At 38.1% G+C, this 20515-nt stretch overlaps 1 protein-coding gene across 1 annotated transcript; it reads left to right on the plus strand.

The window, feature by feature from the left end:
* The first annotated feature begins 1610 nt into the window (after window positions 1-1610).
* LOC118421558 (protein SCAI-like) lies at window positions 1611-15512 on the plus strand. Its single transcript, XM_035828900.1, has 15 exons — window positions 1611-2095; window positions 4268-4363; window positions 7335-7421; window positions 7630-7728; window positions 8699-8795; window positions 10089-10337; window positions 11894-12025; window positions 12441-12542; window positions 12649-12727; window positions 13037-13127; window positions 13439-13520; window positions 13892-13964; window positions 14195-14368; window positions 14725-14825; window positions 15319-15512. The coding sequence occupies exons 1-15, from the start codon at window positions 2001-2003 to the stop codon at window positions 15463-15465; spliced, it is 1704 nt and encodes a 567-aa protein (XP_035684793.1). The 5' UTR covers window positions 1611-2000; the 3' UTR covers window positions 15466-15512.
* Window positions 15513-20515: the final 5003 nt, after the last annotated feature.

Here is a 20515-nt window from a genome sequence, read left to right on the forward strand (position 1 = left end):
CGAAGAAGGGGCAATTAGTACCAATTCCTAACTTTCTAAGACACCTTAAGCTGAGCAAATTAACAAATCTTGATGGTGTAAAGTTGGACAGTTTATCTACAAAGGCTCATCTTTTGACAACTCATTGTGACAATTGTTCAGCTCACATTGTTAACTGATCCATAAATAGCTGTTACTTTGTGGTTGAAGTCATATAACTATATGTTCTTTACTTTTCTAGTCACTATGTCTCAGTCAGTGTATGCGTATGTTGCAACACTGTAAATATGGCATATATTGGTTATCAATTGTTACTTGTATATATTTCTGTTTATCAATTTGATATTTTGTATGCACCATGTAAGGATATAATGTTATAGCTGCCAGCTATGAAATGAATCGAATCACTGCATCAACAATTAAAATGTGTATTCTTATCATGAATAAATGTCATTTCGTTGAAAACTAAACTTGTGTATTGCTTTTATTATTGTGTATTGGTCTACAGAAAAATACAATCTTTAAATGACTGAAAATGACTATAGAATGGTGTGGCTCTGAAATAAAAATAAAAAACTTAACGTTACATCTTGGAAAGTTATTGTGTTTTATCATTATGATAATCGTGCATGCAAAAAAAGTTATTTTCTGTACTGGTACATATTTTTCTGATTGGAAAGGGACGAGCTTATGTAGCGACAGTTATATGAAAAAAAAGTAAAAAAATTGTGACCAATCATTCAAGATAAACATTATCCAGGGTATTGAGGAATTTTTTTGTTCAATAAGTCACCTTTGATAATGCAGTATCCCTACTCCTTTCCACTCAACGAAAACAACTCATTGGCAACAATTCGTGCAGTCGGTGCCTTACCTTTGCGTGTCAAGGGCGCCACTAAGCGAACTACAAAAGAACGACATTAAAGTAATGTTGCTAATACGATTTTACATTGATTAGTTAAGAGCGACCCCTAGCAGGTAATGAAATAAATGCAGATTGACTAGAGCGCCATTAGTAGCCGCACATGCACACGGTGACTGGTCAATGGTCATTATTGAAAACTCAGAACACGACAGTATTTGATGATACGCGGTAATATTGATGATATTATCCGTATGTATATCGACATGACCAATCAGCGTTATTTTTATTAAGGTAAATTCAGGTTTAGAAATATCAATTCGATGATTGTTGATGCTGCACAACTCAGACTAATATTAACGTTACTTATCCCTGATAAAAATTAGTGCAACTGAAATCTTGAACCTATTGATACTGTATTTGTGTCCTTATCGCCATTTGCACACCATTTTTAAACACTTAAATATGAACGCCAACTTCGCTGTGTGGTGCAAAAATAACGTTACGGTGAATTTATCTTTTTCCTGCATTTATATTCTATTCCGCAACGAGGCGCTCGTGACACGTAGCCTGGAAATGTACTTGTTGATGAAGATGAGAACGACTGGTGTCAGACTAAAACGGAAAGTGACGCGTAAAATTGACTTATCTTGGTTTAAATAACGTTACATGATGTATCATTTTTATTTGTTGTAGACAAGAAGGAATACTTACAACAGGAATAGTATAAATGCAAGTGAGTGATCTCACCCCCACCTATCAGAATGGTCTCTTCAAGCGGTCACAGGTCACGGGAGGTCAGATGTCATGTTTTTGGATGGGCTACAATTTCTGGCCGGTTGATTCAGCCGCTGTTTTTAGTCACCTTTTCTCAACCGCCTCAATCAACGCTGCGTTAAAACCAATTAGATAGCGTTTTGTAAATCCAGGCGCCGCCAAATCTGACTACAAAGCGATGCAAGGTGGTTTTCTTTGCGGAAAATTCGCCGCAATTGTCGGAAGGTGCTAACCACACCCCTGCCGTGCACACTTGTTCCAGACAGCCCGTCTGGCTGTACCGTTAGAACCGCTACCGGGTGAGATCAGAACCGGGGTCTGGACGGTTGCCGAGGTTTTCACCTGGAGGGAAGCTGAGGTAACGATATGAATCGGTGCGAACATGTCTGACGAAGAAATACCGGAGCAAGAGAGGAAGATTGTGACTGAGTTCTGCTATCTGCTGGACAAGTCCAAACAACTCTTCAATGGACTCAGGTAACAATTATGATTACCTAGGGACCCGGAGTGAAGTATTCTCTGCCTCTCAGTCTCTACCTCCCCGTCCCTTTCCCTCTGAAGTTCTTTTCTTCTTCTCTCTCTCTCTCTCTCTCTCTCTCTCTCTCTCTCTCTCTCTCTCTCTCTCTCTCTCTCTCTCTCTCTCATGTTTCATGCATCTAATATTGCACTGTACATGTAAATCATTAGTCTAGCATTATATAGGATACACAATATTTATGGTCTAACTTGATCAGTAGTATTGCTTTCAGGTATCTTATCATAGTTTAGAGACTTTCAGACTTGTGAACCCTGGGGGTAACAATTCTACAAAAGGGAAGCTGTACATCGAACCTTTCAGTTTTACGAACATTTAATGTGACCATCACACCTAAAGTGTGCAGTTCAAATCCAATGTAAATTGATCGGGAATTATCATCTCACTTCAGCTGGAGAATCATTATCTTATTGGGGTCACCTGAGAAAGGGATAAATCCCAGGCAAGAGCTAGACCTTTTCCTTGCTTTTAGCCTTTTGGTACCAAAATTGCAGCGTGAAGGTTGAAATACTAATGCCCACCTGCAACCTTTGAGTTTAAAAGATATAGCGCTAGTGAAGATTGTATAGTTTCAGAACACTTCGAAATTTTGTAGTAAAAAATCAGGACGTTGTGAATCACAATTGTGTTTTAAATTTTGATTGTAAAATATTATCTGATGAGATAATGTAAGGACTGTCAGATATTGAAATGTCCTCACCTTTTAAAGTACTGTACAGCCTTTTCCAAAAAAATCCAGTATTCCAGGAGATTGGAGGTCAGCTGTACCCATGGCTGAGCAACCTTTCACTCAGTATGCCTGTCCAGAGAAAGTGCCATAAAGGTGCAGTTTATAGTTATAGGGTCTTTGGGGATGAGATAATTTCATTATGTCATCTCTCTTTGCACCTGGTGGACCAGCTGTATTATAATCAATTATAAGTGTCCCATATGAATCAAATATGGGACATAAAAGTGCTACATTTAACACATGTTTGAGATCATAATCGTTAGATTGTTAAAATGTCTACCAATTCTCAAAGTTATGTTAGTACTGTTACTATATTCCATTCATGGCCTCAGCGGATGGTTGATTTCCATTAGATGATAAATGATGATGATGATGGTGTTGATAAGGACCAATTTAAACTATCTGCTCAGAAATTCTCTTTGACTCTGCAACATAAGCATAATATGACATTATTATGCAGAATTTGAATCTGAGTCAGTTATTTCATGTGACGCACTACAAACTGCCTACAACGTATGCAAAAACTTAATTACACTCTCCTTTTTGTCTGTCCATTACACCATTCCCAACAGCTTTCATTTCTTGTAATTGTAAGAATAATTTAGGATCTCTCGTACATTTTCAATGGTTCAGTTACTCTCCTGGTTGTTGTGTACACAAAATCAGCTCCAAGGACATGGAACCACACAAGTACAGTTATTGCATAAAGCTGCATTATGTTAGAAGTACAGCGAGTTCTGCCTGAGTGTTGTACCAGCTAATGTACCCTGTGAATGGTACGTATAGTGAAGAGGGCCTCTGTAAAGTTGAAGAACCCGTAGCCAGGGCCTCTCATGACCCTCAATCAAGAAGGTGCCATTCCTGCACAAGGGTCACTGATGGTTAACACTTGGCTGGTATACAGCTGTGAACTTTCCGATGAATGATGTAGAATATCCGATATATCGCCGTGGAAACGCCATGTGGTAAATATGGTGAAGTTGGCATGGGGTGCCAAGGAATGAGATTAATATGGAGGCAACAGGCTTCCAGGTTCAAATGCAGAGATTAATCATACTGGTACTCTCCAATCTTATTCTGTAGGTCTCTTGGACCAGTGCAGTGTTAGGCAAATGAATGTTTTGCTACTAATATGGTAGAGTGAATCATAGCACTATCATTGATAGGCACAGTCTGAAATTATTAATCTTTTTTGCTTTCTTATCTGCAATGTTTCTCAATTTTTCTCAAACAAGTTTTTTCTTTTTTCTAAAGCTGCCATTTTAAATGTTGCAGTTGGTTCTATTGAGCTCTGAGTATATGTTACAAGATGTAGGTTGTATATAGAATTGTCAACTTTTACTTTAACCCTTAGTCACCTGTGCCCCCCTGCTGTATTTTGCAGAGATTTACCCCAGTATGGGCAGCGTCAGTGGCAGGCGTACTTTGGCAGAACCTTTGATGTCTACACCAAACTGTGGAAGTTCCAACAACAGAACAGGTAACGCCATCAGTATTACTATTAGCACCAACCCTACAGTTTGAACATGTACTGAACACTGTCTTGTACCCTGATTTACAATTGTCAAGATAAGCCCTGTGTAAATGTTTACTTGTAGAAAATCAGTTATACATGTATTCCTCTTTCTCCCTGTAGCCTACTCCTGGTAGCTTTTGTTCGCTTAATTGTCCTCTTTCAGATTTGATATCATTTTCTTTATTCATCAATGCACACAGAGACAGCTAGGCTAATGTCTTTACTAGTAATCTTGTCAATGCTGTTGACATCAAACTTGTGTTTGCTAGAAAGCTATGAGAAGGTTAATAGCATTTTATCCTTCTCTGTTACTGCTGTGCTAAACACAAATTATAGCAACTGTGCATTGCTAGCACTAAGAGTATAAACCTAGATGTGTGACTATGTGCTCAAATGTCAATATATTTGGCACACTCACAATGTTCCATTCATATATCAGAACAATAGCGTGTATGATGTTCAGACGCTTTGTTTACCTTAGTCTACCTGGTCCCGAAAAGTCTGTTATCCTTTGGGTTGTATTTCATTCTCACCTGGACAGGTGACACCAGGTACAAAACAGGTGAAACATACACCTGGACCCAGTTTTTTTTTCTTCATGTTCCTATGTTTAGACCACCTTTCTTTGTTATTTTTTTACATCTTAGAGGTTTTTGCTCTGAATGTTGAAAGTTTTAAAAAGATTTTTAACATCGTCTTATTCCTGACTTTGAGAGTACATATGTTTTTGTTATGTTGTTTGAAAGAATGTCTCACAGGTAAAGGTGATGCTTAAGTTAACAAAGTAACTGAATCTTCCACAACAAGACATGTCAAGGGTTATGGCTGGCCACAGAGTGCTGGGTGATCGCAAACATGGTGTGCTTTGAAGCAGGAATGTTGAAGAGTAGGTTTACAATATTTAGGGTTAAGTTGACAGAAGATGCAGGTAGAAATGAGGGCCCTGTACTAACACCAGTAACATGCAGGCTTTTTGTTTGCTCAGGGGATTTTTAGGCATTAGAGTGGCTTGAAATGTTTTCCTTCATACATGAAATCCTAGGTTTTGTCATGTCTTTTTTTACATTCTAAACATTCTCCCTCCAAATTAAGATTTTCTAAAGGACGATATTATTCGAGATAGACTTCTTGATGAAATATCATGCATTCATGTTTTCATAATTTTCAATCTTATTTTCAAAAACATTTTTGTATAATTTTAATCAACCAGTAAGAAAGTAACAGACAATATTTGCCAATCCAAAAGATGAAACTACTAGTAATGTAAAATGGGGTCTATACTTTTGGAATGCTTTATTCATACTTTTTTGTGTTTACCTTTAACATCCACTCAAAATTTGTCATGTTCATTATTTGTACTATGAAAATGGCACTGTGAATACTTATAGCATTGTTTGATTATATTATTCACTCCATGATATATCTCCCGGGCTCTATCATAATCTTATTACAAATTCTTTTATAGCCTAATTATCTCCGCACCACCTAAATAATTCAGGCCACCAGAGATGCGCACAGTGCAAACAGAATCAGTGTTCTACCAGACAACCTAATTGGCTTAGGAAATCAACTGAAGAAGAATCTGGTCAAAGGTCGCAGTGGTGATTGGTATTTTTGGCAGAGTCTAGTCACAGTTAATGAAATTGGGTTAATTTATTAATTATATTCGTCTGGTCAACACAATTGAATTACTGATCATGAATATTGATAATTGCTCTAAAATAGATATTTTTAGATTGTGAACCCAAGAATATTTTAATGTTTTGATCTTGCACATGAATAAAAATCTAGGATTGGTAGAAAATATGTGATAGATCTGTATAATCTTTAGTTGGTCATGGGTCACAGTTGAAAAGGCTAGGGGTTAACAGTGTATACGCAGCTCAATGCTTATCCATAAACTTGAATTTTCTGTAGCTATATGATACATACTGTACTACGTACAGCACACATGACATACAGGTAATACAACTAAATCAGGTGGGCAGTACTGCTGATAGCCTTGGGGGAAACATCAGCCCCTGCTGATGACAGTGGGACTGTGTAACACAAGATTTGTGAGATCACCCATAATCGGCAGTGCATTGGGCTTAGGCCCAAGATCTAGAGGTCCCGGGTTCAAACCCGTGTCACCGATCTTGTGCCGTTAAGAAAGGCTGACTTTGCATGACTTTCCCCACTTCACTCAGGTGAAAATGAGGGACATCCCTCGAATAGGAAGTTAAATAAAGACTGTGCCATAATGATCGACATAATGATTGTGGGCACTAAAGGAATAAAGAAAGAAAGGTTTGTAGGTGTAAAATACAGTTAACATTAGGACAAGGTGTAGTAACGCATTTAGCCCTATCAAATTAACACCTGTAGGTTAAGGTAGTGTGTAAACAGTTCTACCCAGAGGCATGTGTATAGAGCCTATAAATGGCCCCTTTGTTCAATGGCAACGTCTGGAAAAATGTCAACATGGGGGCCAAGGCCAAGGCACGGAAAGTTCTTTCCCATTGTTACAGACTAAAACTGCATAAAAGATTCTGTTTGCAAAACAAGTTTATATATTAAGAAATGCTCAGAATGTTTCATTTTATACATGGTACAAAATGTAATAGAATTACTTTCGAAAGGGATTTTCAACCGTAAGTATACTGAAGTAGGCTACCAATTTTTTATTGGACACTTACTAAGCTCATGGAGAGGATAAGTTAAAAGGACTTTAAGAACAGTTTTCTTGTCTTTGGGAGTCTTGGTCTTCAAAATTGCATCACAAAATTGATTTTGATGAGCATAATAAGTCTGGATGGACTGTACTGTCAAGATGTGTCAGATTTTCTGGACGGACCAGACATGCCGGGCCAGACATGCCGGATTGTTTGGACGACCCGATGACTCAGTATTCATCTACCTGACCATAACCATGTTTTTGTCCTCTCCCACTCAGACAAGTACTGGACACCAGATATGGGCTGAAGAGATGGCAGATTGGGGAGATCGCCTCCAAGATTGGCCAGTTGTACTACCATTACTAGTGAGTCTTCTCAAATATTGCTCCAAAGTCTAGAATTATAGCATTCTGTCACTAGTGAACTCTACAGTACTTACCTATACTTCTGTAAGTTCTGTAAAGAATATCATAATTGTTTCATACATAGAAGTTATGATTCTGTCATTACCTATAGTCATTAAGCTTATAATTATTGATGTATATTGAATGATAACTGTTGTACACCCTCCAGCCTCCGGACCAGTGAGACCAACTATCTCCATGAGTCCTTCTCCTTCTACTCTGCCATCCGCATGCGAGCGTACTACTCCAAGGCCAACAAGGAAGACAAGTGAGTCACTGTGACAGCAAGTGGATATACTGGATGATGATGTCATTCCAATCTTTATTACCTTCAAGAAGATAGTTATGTTTTGGGGAGCGTCTGTGAGTGTGCTAGAGTCAATTCCACACTACCAAGAGGGTGTTTCTTGCCTTTTGTTCCAACATTTTGGAAATCTTTATAACATAATAATTGTGATAAGTAACTGTTTAGAACTGTTAATAACATCATTGTAATGTTCTAAATATTTTCTACAGTATTCAAACATGTTAGAAACATTTCTAACTTCAAAGTCATTATTTCTGATAGTTTCTAAACTGTTCCAACATAGATTCATCATTTGTGATCACATGTGATCACATGTTCGAACATGGAAACAATATGATGAAACTGGGTCAGTGGGCTGGGAAGAGGGCGATTCACACATCCCTGCCAAGTACAGGAAATTGTGTCTGTCTGACACCTTCTGACAAAGGAATCACCTGTCTACTAAAGAAAATCTAAAGATACAACACCCAAACAAAAGGCCCAGCTTAGCAGCTTGGTTTATGGGGGTAATTAAAGTTTTTATGGAGGGAAAAAATTACACAAATTGTTGGAACATATGATCACATGTTTCTAAATTGTTCTAAATAAAGAGTTATTTGTACCATTACTTTCCCAATGTTTCCAACATATGCAGGTAGGTTCAAACATGTTCAAACTTTCATTTTTAATTGTTTGAACAATTTAGAACTTAAGTGACTGAAATATTCTTTTGCTTAGAATAGTTCAAACTTATGACAAATATTATTTTAAAATCCTCTCGGTGACTCGGAATTGACTCTAATGTGACGTATGTCTGTGTGATGATTGACATATCAATTAAATGACATTTATGTAAATCAAGATTTGACTTGCATGATGAAAAGTCATAAATTCAATGTATTGAGGTACTATAGAGTACAGTATATTGTATACATGTGTTGTTTGCCTGCAGGCCTGACCTGATGGTGAAGAAGCTGAGATATTATGCCAGGTTCATCGTGGTCTGTCTGCTACTCAACAAGACTCACCTGGTCAGGGACCTGGTTAGGGTAAGTCTACAGTCGTTCCTCAAGTTATCTTACGTCACACTGTGTACATCTTTGTTTCTGGTACATATGTTTGTTACCGTTGGGGTGTTCCCATAGTACACTGTAAGTAGAGTGGCAGGAAGTGAGTAGGGAGATAGCAGCAAAGGTCAAAGTTGAAGTACAGTTCAGAGGTGGCAGAACTAGTTGTTATTCAGACATGCATATGAAAGTCATGAGGTCAATTGAAGATGCTACTAATTCACCAGAGGCTATTATTTTTGGTATAATGTCTCATTGTCTGTGCTTTCACAGTTATATACTTTTGATATGCTAATGACAGTCACCATAGACTGACTGTTGGAGGAAAAGACCAATGACACATGTAATGTTAACTGAAACCTTATTTGCATAATCAATAAAATAAGTACAACTTAACCAGGCACTGTAAATATTTCATGGAGTCGTGAGATCTTTATACTCTTGTTGAATATGTGGCATGTACAAATTGGCAATGTTAATACATCACCACTTCAAAAGTATTTTTACTTACAGTGTTTGTTATAAAAGGAAATTTCACATCCTGGTAATATAAATTTAGTATATCCTGTTATGCATACTGTAAAATGTGAACATTTGGCAATCTAAAATTTGATGTGCTAACGTTAGTTCACCTTTATTCGTGGGGTGAACAATATCCGTTGTGTTGATTAAAAGAGTATCTAGGGATATCAAGTTGATGCGCAATGACGGACAGTGGTTTCAAATTACCATATTTTGATATTATTACAGTTTGAAATCCCTAAATACTTTGTTCTTAAAAACGGATATAGGTTACGGTGTCAGATAAAGGTGAACTAGCGTTACATGTATAAGATTTAAAATGTTCAATGAAATATCATTCATCACATACATATGTAGTCTAGCAAGGAGGTTATATCACTATATGTGATATAACCTCCTTGAGTCTAGCAAATAGTGCTTTTTACTAACTTGCTTGCCACTCCAAAATCATATAAGATGAATACTGAAACCTATGATTAAGCCACCTGATATAACAGATTTACTTTATAATGTTAGCCTTGATGATTTAGTGAGTAGAACTATAATATGTACATTTATTTTGTACTTCTATTTTGTAGTTTGTAGTTGACAATATGAAATACATATTGTATTTGTATGATGTACATTTTGTTGCACCAATGAAGCTTCTTTTTTTTTTTCTTTTTGTATGGTCCCTCCAAGTTAAAGCATTTTACAGTACTGTATAACCTTTACGAATAAAATTGTCCTATTGTTTGTTTTTTTTCCCTGAAGGAGTTGTCCAAGCAGATCCAGGACTATGGGAGTACCTACGACCCTGGTGACCAGCTAGAGTGGTCACTGGTGCTGGGGGAGGTCCAGGCTTTTCTGGACGCCGAGCCACTGGTCATTCTGGACACGGAGTCGTCCCCCGTCACGATATCCCAGCGCCTGCAGAAGGACACCGTACCGCCGCTGGAACCAGGCACTGAAGTCAGACTGTCTCTACAGGAGGTCATCATAGTGGGCAACAGGAAGGACCAGGTGAGTGTCGTATACATTGTGAATTGTGATACTGTAAATTCAGTTATTTTTTAAGGGACTTAATTGCATTATAGGGGGAAAGGAAGTTTTTAACTGTGTTTTAGGTTTGTGTTTGAAACAAATACAGTCACCATTGAAAAACAACACGTAGTCCCAGTATCATGATTTCACATGCAGTAAGAGGTCACAGAGAAAACTGCAAATATGCAACCAATGCAAACATTTCAAGATTTACAGTACTGTAGCATGCTTAAGAGAAAAGATCACAAATCTGTCCTTGGTGCTGAAACCCCTCCACACAAAAGTTAAGATACCTGCCCTTGGTGCTGAATATCTCACAAGAGAAGGATGAATAATTACATCCAACAGCATCTGCTACATAAACAACAAGAGTCTGAAAACTCAAACCTGCTTGAAATATTTTGTTTTGTGATGGTGCGCATGGTGTGTTGTGGGGGTTGATATGGTTTGACGTTTGGCAAAATTATTCCATCATTGTTCTTAAGTTATATATCTACCTATGGTAAACAGTCAGATCCAAAACTACACCTTTCTGATGTCCTCATCATTTCATTTTTATTTCTTATTGTTACACCTGCACCTGGCACATACATTGTATCTCAATGTGTATATAATGGTTAACACCATACAGAGGTGACAGCGATGGTCACAGTTGCTCTTTTTTGCTCCTTGGAAGATTTTGACCAGAATGCCCCAGCAGTTCTAGAGCAAGCTGCTAGAGGGCCCAAACATACAACACTTCTTCCTTACACCACAAGCTATGTGCCACCAAAAAATCAAGACCATAGCATATCCATGTCAAAAGATACAAAAATCCAAGTTCTGTTGCAGTACCAAGGTCACACACCAGGGGATCCAAACTTGACTTTGACCTTCGTCTTTCAAACATCTACCCAAATACCAAATATCATTACAATCCATCAACAGGTTCTAAAGTTATGCTGACCACAAATATGTGGAAACACAAACAGACACACACACAGACACACCAAAAACTATACCTCCATTTTTCATGGAGGTAAATATCATCACAATCACACGTTCTGTTCTGGAGATATAGCACTGGAAACGACCCTTCCACACACTCCCATGCTACTGAAAATACAAAACAGATGTTACAGCTGCTAGCTGTCCCCAAGGAGGTTGAGACAGAGGGAATGAGGCCAGATCACTCCATAACAGGAAAAGGGGTGTAAATATTTTTTTTTAAACGAACCACAAAACAACAGCAAACTTCTAATCTACTTAATAGCACAATAGGTCACACACTCTATCCCCATAGCAAAGGAAATCGCAATCCATCCAGAGGTTCTAAAGATATAGGTCCGGAATCACAAAGATCCCTACCAGAAACAGTACATGCTTTTTTCAAGCATGTAACAAATAAATCCTTCTGCAACCTTCCTCAGGACAATAATGATCAGTTCTACTTCCCACTGCTAGGTGGCGCTTCAGCAGTAATGATGCAGTCCCTATCATGATTAAGCTTATGTCCCCCATCATCAAACATATGTTGTACTATGTTGAACCTGCAGGTGAAGTTTAGTGAGCTGACAGTGGACATGTTCAGGATGCTGCAGACATTGGAGCGGGAGCCAGAGGGCCTCGATGCAACAGAGCAGACCACTAATGGTGCCCAACCGGAGAAGGAAGGGGAAACAGGAGAGGTAAACAGCAATAACAACAATGGAACACAATTTTCTTGGAACACCCTGTCTTCCTTATGTCCTAGGTCAGAAAAGGTATGGACAATTAATCAGTGTTTAGCTGGGAGAGGTAAGGGATTGCAGTTGAATGGTTACGTAAAGCTAGTGCCTCTCGTATGAGAGATCTTCAGGTGTCAGCCTCAGTATTAAACCTCTGCTGGTAAAAGAACCCAACACACGTTTAAAGAATACAATGTAGATCTAGAACATGTTACCCAGACCAACGGGCAAATGTGAGCCATATAGTGCTACTAGTTACTTGAACACGCAATTAAAGATTATAATTGAAGAAGAAGAGATTGTTGATTGTGTGACACATGTATGAGGCAATATGCTCAGACTCAAACTCATGTTAACTCTCCCACTCCTGCTACAGAATGATGAAAACATCCCAGGAAAGAGAGAGAACCCACACAAGTACCTCCTGTACAAACCCACCTTCAGCCAACTCTACACCTTCCTGGCTTCAGGATTCAAGGTATGGATGGAAACTAAAAAATCTGAAGGTTTTGAAACAATTTATGATTTAAAATCTTAATTCAAAGACTCAAATTTATCTGACACATATTTTTGTATAATTTCAGGAGCTGCCACCAGATGGAGTTATGCTGGTGTACCTTTCTTCAACTGGGTCTACAGGCTGTTCTAAACCAGAGGATGAAGGTATCATATCAATCATACCAAGATAATTATTGATTATGATTCGTACATGAGGCACTAAAAAGAAGCCAAGTATGCATCCCTGCTATACAATAATGTATTGCAAATCAACACCTATGAAGAATTGTAAACAAAGCAAAAATACCTATTATACCTACTTGGTCTCTACCATTCTCCCTGCCATGGATGTATATTGTGAATCAATTTTCCAATTTTCTCAAAATAGAGACAGAATGTTATTAAGTTATTTGAAGGTATGTAGAAAAATGTAAATGTCCACCCCATCATCCCTGATGGTTTGTCCCACCCCAGGTGCGTATGACTATGGAGGGGTGCTGACCAATAGCAGGAAGGAGGGGGAGGAGCTTATGAAGAAGTCAAAGCTGCTGAAGGACATGCACTGGTGAGGGAACATTTCTTTTTCACTATTGAACAAATGGCTGCTGACTATAGCAAACATGTGGTCCTGACAATAGTCACAGAGTAACAATATACACAGCAATTTTTTAATGATTGCTTAATGATTACACACTACTGTTACTCTTCCAGTCTTGTGACAAAACATCATGTTTAATCATTTTGAAACAAAAAGTTCATGTCATTTAAACATTCTTTGGCCCACAATAATTTTGAATGATGGAATGATAATGTCCAGTAGTGTTCTCTGAGTTGAAACAACTCGTTACATGATGTCCCCCTGTTGTTCTGCTGTAGTCTCCATCCAGGTGACCTGTACCCCTTCACAAGGAAGCCTCTATTCCTGGTGGTGGACAGTGAAAACAGTGAGGTGTTCAAGGTAAGACTGTTTCCTACACAAACAATAGTAGGTAAAGTGTTCACACTTCATAGTGAAATATTTTAAAGACATTCAACAGGGCTGTCTCCGCAACCCGTCCCTCCGTCCTGGGATGGAAATCTACTTGTAGTTGGAACGGCAAAAAATTTCACGCCATCTGTCCAAAAATCTGAACTTCATGACATGAAACTAATGAAGACATTTTTGTAAGCTCAAAAATATTCTAAGCTGGAGACAGCCTTTACTTATTACAATATTCTTTTGATAAGTTATGAAAATTCTGGATCCATTTCCATTTGTTTTCTATACTCTATGATACACAACAAAACAAGATTTAAAACCCATAGTAAGTTGTACATGTTTTTTTCTAGAACATGCCGAACCTGTTTGGCCAGCCCCGGTTGTGTCTGCTGTCTCCTGTTGCAGTTCCCACTGATGTTGTAGGTAAGATCTTAGGACTGTTGTTAACTTGTTAGACCTTGAAACAGTATAAATGTGTAGTCTCATGAATTAGAAAGAATTTAATAATGATGTCCACTTATAAACTACATCTATGATATGCATTTTTTGTTATCTGTAAATTGTTTTGTTTCAACCAAATGATTTTGGTACTTTTAAACAAAAACTGATCTACAATGCACTTAACTCTCTTAATCTTATTACCCCATCCCCAGATGAAATAGCCAAGGGGAGCCTGTTTACCTTGTTCCTGCACTGCCCCCTGACCGGCCTCCTCACCATCTGTAAGCTGTCGGACATTCCCATTGCATCCTGGGAGCGTGCCCAGAGGCAGGTGGGAAGGATCCTGGAGGAGATTGCCAGACTGCTGATGGGCTGCAAGAGCGTGGGTGAGTTATGGGTGGGGAACATGGGTTGGTAACATGGGTGAGTTATGTCATGGGTGGGGAACATGGGTCAGTGTGTAACAATGTGGGTGAGTTACAATGTCATGGGTGGGGAACATGAGTTGGTAACTTGGGTGGGTAATGTGTGTGGGGTGACTTCATGGTGAGTAATGTGGTTAAGTAGTAATGTGTGTGGGTAGCCTCATTAGTGAGTAAGTTATGTGGTTATTTTCAAACATGATGGATAATCTCTTGTAACAAATTGTTATTGCAAGTCTGGAGAAAATTGTAGCCATAGTGCCTTATCTGTACAGAAATCTGAAGAAAAACTTGAATTATTTCTCCTCTGTATGTCTTAGATGGAATGTACCACCAGTTCTATGGAGATGAGTTCCTGCGGCTGTTGTTGCTGCGGTTCGTGTTCTGTTACTGCGTCTTCAGACTGCACAGGGCATTCAAGGTCAGTTTATATGTTGCCATATGTACATTCCTTCTTCTCTTACAAATTTTTAATAGATCTGTGCAAAAAAGGTTGAATTCTATTACAACTTTCATCCTGCTATCTTCTCCACGTATAGCAAATCTGACGCTATCTGGCTTTTAGCTAGGATTTTATTGTAGGGGATCCAAATTTCTTAGTGACTAAGATTCACCACGTGGGGAACACTATAGATGCAAGGTTTTATAGAAGTTTAAGTTAAAATGGTGCATTCTCAGGTATCCTGAAGGGCAAATTACTGTCCTAGTGGTCTTCAACTGTGACCTAGTGGCATTGCTGGTCAATTTTTATGCTCATCAGAGGATCTGCTCCCGAGTGTAAGGGCCTCTTCAGGGTGTCTAGAGCATCCACTTTCTTATTATTTTCAGAACAGTGTGTTAAATTGATGCCTGGCTATAAGCCTGGTTGCTACATGTGTTTTTGCCAAAGTAACTATTTTTTACATATTCCCCAGGGCCCAGCATACTACCCCCAGTGTCACCCCGAGCTGCCGAAGAACGAAGTTCTGGAGGCGCTGACCGTGCAGAAACAGCTGCTGGATCTGGCTTCCACCCTGGACATCAGAGCCATGTTCTACGAGATAGATGAGTCTCTAGAGTAACAGTCTTATATGTGGTAACCAATATGTTTGACCTACTGTGTAGTGTATGAACTGTATGAACAAAAAGGTTTATCCTTGTCAAAAGTCAATCTTTTATTAGATAAAAAAAATCATTGATCCTTTCAACAGTCAATCTTTTATTAGATAAAAAAATCATTAATACGTTGGGAGCAAAACTTTCTATAGAAAGATAAAGAGCTTCCACTAGTCAGTCAGAGACAGGTCAAAGAATTATGATTTTTTAATGCATTTGTGTAGCATGACAGTTGTTTTACCCATCTTGCCAGCAACAGTACATGACACTTAGTTTTGCTTGCCGATCTGGTATATGCACATGGACAGGTGCAATTAAAATTTGCATGGGAGTTTAGATTACCATCTATTACCATTGAGACAATAAAAGATATCTTTAGCATCTGAAGCTCCATTCATATAGGTACATGTAGATATGATTTTGTTCTAGTGGAATTGTTTGATCATCTCACATATAGGCCCACATCCTTAGCTGAATTCTGCACTAAAAGCATTCAAAATGTGCATGTACATCAATGAAGGGTCTCTTTTTTTCAGTTCCACCTCAGTTGTATAAGGTAGAAACAGATTTTTGTTATGGCAAACTTATTACATGTAATAGAACTGTACTCTCTACATCAAGCCATTACCCATTTACCTCCTGGATGTGATAAAACTCAGAACTTCTAGATCACAGGTATGTGTAGTTCAGTAAGTAGACTTGTCCCATGAATGTTTAGGTAGCTAGTTACATGTACCAAGGAGTTTGTGATATTACAACAATAAGTAGATAGGAAAACGTCTGAAGTGTCCGCTGTAAGTATTTGCTGTTGATAAAAAGTATTTATTGTTGACGAATGTTAAAGTACTACTGTTGTACATATGGATATATCTCTATATATATTGCTGTGTTGCAAAGCCACATATTGCTGTGCCAAATGAACATTTGTTGCCAATGTCCTTCCTTTCAAGTTAATGTATGACAGATATCATCATGTAGAAACTGTCACAATAGATGTGAGTTAGTAATGTGCTAGTATGCTAAAAAGCTTTTTGTAAACCTATGGTAGCTATCGTTGTTTCATATTAGCCAGATCATTCATAACAGTCTAGAGTGAAATTCAGAATCTTTGTAGGTGGTTTCAATGATTAAGCATTTATAACTCTGAATTCTTATGTAGGAATGTTAGTGTGTAGCACAGGTTATAGATAAATAAATGAAAATAAAGTGAAAAACAAGTAATCAAAGTCATATAGACAGACTTCACCATATTGACAAGTCATCAACAATATTGACAGACTTAAACTGTCTGAACCAGTTTGTTTGAGTGAGTGTTTCTAACATTTACTGTTGGATATTACTGTCTTGTATGTCATTTTCATCCTGTCACAAGATGTAACAGTGATGCTGATTGGACTATTCCCACCTAAATCAAAATGTAATACTAATAGCTATCCTTATTGTTAAATTCCCACCCATACCAAAATGAAACAACCAACCTGATTGAAGGATTCCAAATGAAACTCATGCTTTTTAAGTTTTTGAAAGCCCTTGTGTACTCTGTTATAACAATTCTATGAAGTTTGGTTTAAAAAGGTATATATTTATATATTTGGATCCATTTATTTTCTATCATAAGTTTTATTAAAAACTTTAGGCTAATTTTACTCATACTTACTTGTTTATGTTTTCTTAAGAGGCATGTAAGTTGTACAATTCTATAATACTTTTTAATCATTGTTGGTTTGTATCTGTTCAACATTTGTATATTCATATTCGTTGTTGAATGTGATATATGTTTTTTTCTGCTTACCTGGCTATTTTCATGTATAATTTGTGTAACTTTCTTATTTCAAGTATGTTTACAGACAGGAATTACACTTCCAATTATATACTTTTAGTTACACATAGAGTATATTAAATGTGTCTTTATTCTGGCTATTGTAGATATAGCATTGGAGCTGTGTACATTTGTATGACAACAGTTTCAGTATTGTCTTGAAGCTTCAATTACATGTATTTACATTGTTGTTGGATATTTTGTTGTACTTTGTTCATTTGTTATAATGCTTAACCAACCAGTCCACTTCTTTACCCTTTTGTACAATCTCTTTAGCTTGGGCTTTGATATTGTTCATTGAAATAAAACATCGAAATATTGAATAACCAACACTCAGGGATCTTTTAGATTGTAACCATATTAGCAATATAGAAAATTAAGATATTCTATCTACTACACAGACTATATAGATGATCTTGGGTAATACATTTGTAGGTTCACACAACAAATCCTAATGTCTATATTGCCCCGAGGACGGTAGGAAACGACATGTATTCACATACCCTGGGAGCCAGGCAGGACCGGGTAGCTAGCGAGTTTTGTTCAGGGATCCAAGGCAGTCAGCTAGCCCGCCGATCTCACATAAGCACTCCGGGGAGTTTAAGCCTGAAGGAGTTATAAAAGAACTCTGCTAACGCTTTACACTAATTCCACACACTGCCCCTTTCACTTGTGGTACCCACAACCAAAAAGACAGATGGGTCAATTATGTTTATGTCATCTACAGCACTTGTTATCATAATCAATATGCATTAGTCATGCCAAACGGTGGGGACTTGCCAAGATATCTGTGAATACTACCCTGGGAGCCAGCCGGGATCGGACAGCTAGCGAGTTTTGTTCAGGGATCCAAGGCAGTTAGCCTGCCGATCTCACATTAGCGCTCCGGGGAGTTTAAGCCTGAAGAAGTTATTAAAGGGCAGGTGGACTTCATCGGGCTTAAACTCCCCGGGGTGCTAATAGGAGATCGGTGGGCCTGACTGTCCGGACCACCGAATAAACTGTCCTAGGTTTGCTATCAAGTTGATGTCAAACATAGTTTCCCCTTCCAATATGAGATATTGATTTGTGGGTTGTTTATTTAACATCCTCGACAGAACGTAGAGGCTGATGTTGTAAAATATAGACTTGCATTTAAAGTATTTGTTGAGATAGGGCCCTGTTAATGACCTGAAATTCCCATAATGAGAAGCTAATCATGAGAAGCTTGATGATCGCCTTGTCTGACCTGAAACATAATGACTTCAGCAATTATTTACTTGCACGCCATTGATAGTAACCTCTGGCAGTTTTGTATTCGGCCTGGTCTCATATATCTTGTTTCAAATAGCACAATGTGGAACATCTGTATGCATAGGCATTCCAATAATAAGAGTCACTAAACAAGTCTTTTACATTTTGTCTTATTCGTTTAATACACCAGTACATCCAGAAGGATTTTTTTTTCTCGATAAAACAGCGATTCTGTAACGCCCATCTCTGTGCGGGTAAATTATGATGATAGGCAGCACCTGTGCCACGATATTCATTGGGGATGAGGAAGGTGGTTGTAAGAACAAGATAACACACATTGTCAAGTAAACAATACATTATTGTTCTTTCGGGGGTATAAATATTTTATTGTTTCACAAAATAGATAACATAGATGAATGTGATGACTTATCAGATATGTTAACCAATCCACACACCCTATAATTATATATACAGAATTCTACAGGAAAATTTCATCTAACGTTACATGTACAAGCTAGTAGACAAACAGGCTTTCACAAAATAAGATTAAACTTTTGATGTGGCAGCCCTTCAGAAAGAGACAATCACAGGGAATGTACACCTGAACACCGCTTTTGGCAAAGTGCTAAGGAAACGTCTCGTGTATGATCCACTAACCAATTGTTATATTCTTAAGATTGTCTTGAATATCATCATTCTTCATTTTAAATGGTCGTACTTTCGAACTTTAGGCCAATTAAGGCTCCAAAATTCTAACCCCTTTGCGAGCCTTCCGCTATTTCCCCATTCTCGAAAAGATCTATATTTTGGCAATTTGGCGGTCGTTTAACAGTTTTCTGGCCGCGGTCGTGATCGGTACTGCAGATTAGGCTCTGATAGGGTATAACCTCCCAATTTGTAAATCTGTCAAAACGTACAACAGATCAAGCTCAAATTCAGCAAATGCCTTCCCTAACAGATCACGACACCATCACAAATATTTAGAATTAGATTTCAGACTTTTCAAAAACACCAGTTGACAATTTGTGGATGACTCACGCGTAGCCATTTAACAAGGTGCCCGTCCGTCAAAGCGCCCCCTACATTAATGTACAGATTACCTTTTGTGCGTAATGAGTTCATTTAAGATATATATGGACATCATCCGCCTTTCCATGACAATTTTGGCATTTCATTCAACTGTTTGTCCGCTTGTATGGGGTGATGGACTGTCAGAGAAGCCCGACCATCACTCAGAAAACATTACGATTTCACCCCGACATCTGCTCGGAGACCTGATCCGATTTCTCATGAGTCTTACAACTTTGGCCTTTTACTTTACTTTTCATCCTCTTATGTAACAAACATTTGGAAAACAAGCCGTCATTGATATAACAAAGAGATATACCTGCAAAAGGTATAGATTGGTAGACTGATTTTCTAAAAAAAATACTGTACTGTGTGTCCAAGGAGCTCCTTGGTGTGTCTTAGCCTCTTTGCAACAATGCCATTTTTTAGATATCAAATATCAGACTGGCATGGTTTGCTGATGATACTGTTCTCAAATAAATCATTCATACCAGAAGGAAAGACATCGAACGTCCAACCTACAATTCCAGACTGCTAGGAAATTTCCAAAATGACAGCCAATGTTGAGTAAAAGGCTAGATTTGTCAGGAGAAAGCGGGTGATGTCTTCCTTTATACTTTATCGAACAAAAACATGATGTGTTTATGAATGTAGGCGGCGCTTCGAAAAACGGCCACCATGTAACATGGGCTCCTTGCAAGGCGCATAGAAGTTTATAATTTTTATGTCAACTCGTGTACTTACAATTCTGACATCTCATTCTAGATGTAAGTGAGGACGTCTTGACCTGTTTGGAAAAGTATTCACGGGCTTTAGCCTAAAGTCGTATATATTTTCGCATTTTTACAAGTTGGAGGTTATACCCTTTGAGAGCCTAATCTGCAGTACCGCTCCCG

Source organism: Branchiostoma floridae, chromosome 8 (assembly GCF_000003815.2).
Source record: "Branchiostoma floridae strain S238N-H82 chromosome 8, Bfl_VNyyK, whole genome shotgun sequence".
Lineage (NCBI taxonomy): Eukaryota > Metazoa > Chordata > Leptocardii > Amphioxiformes > Branchiostomatidae > Branchiostoma > Branchiostoma floridae.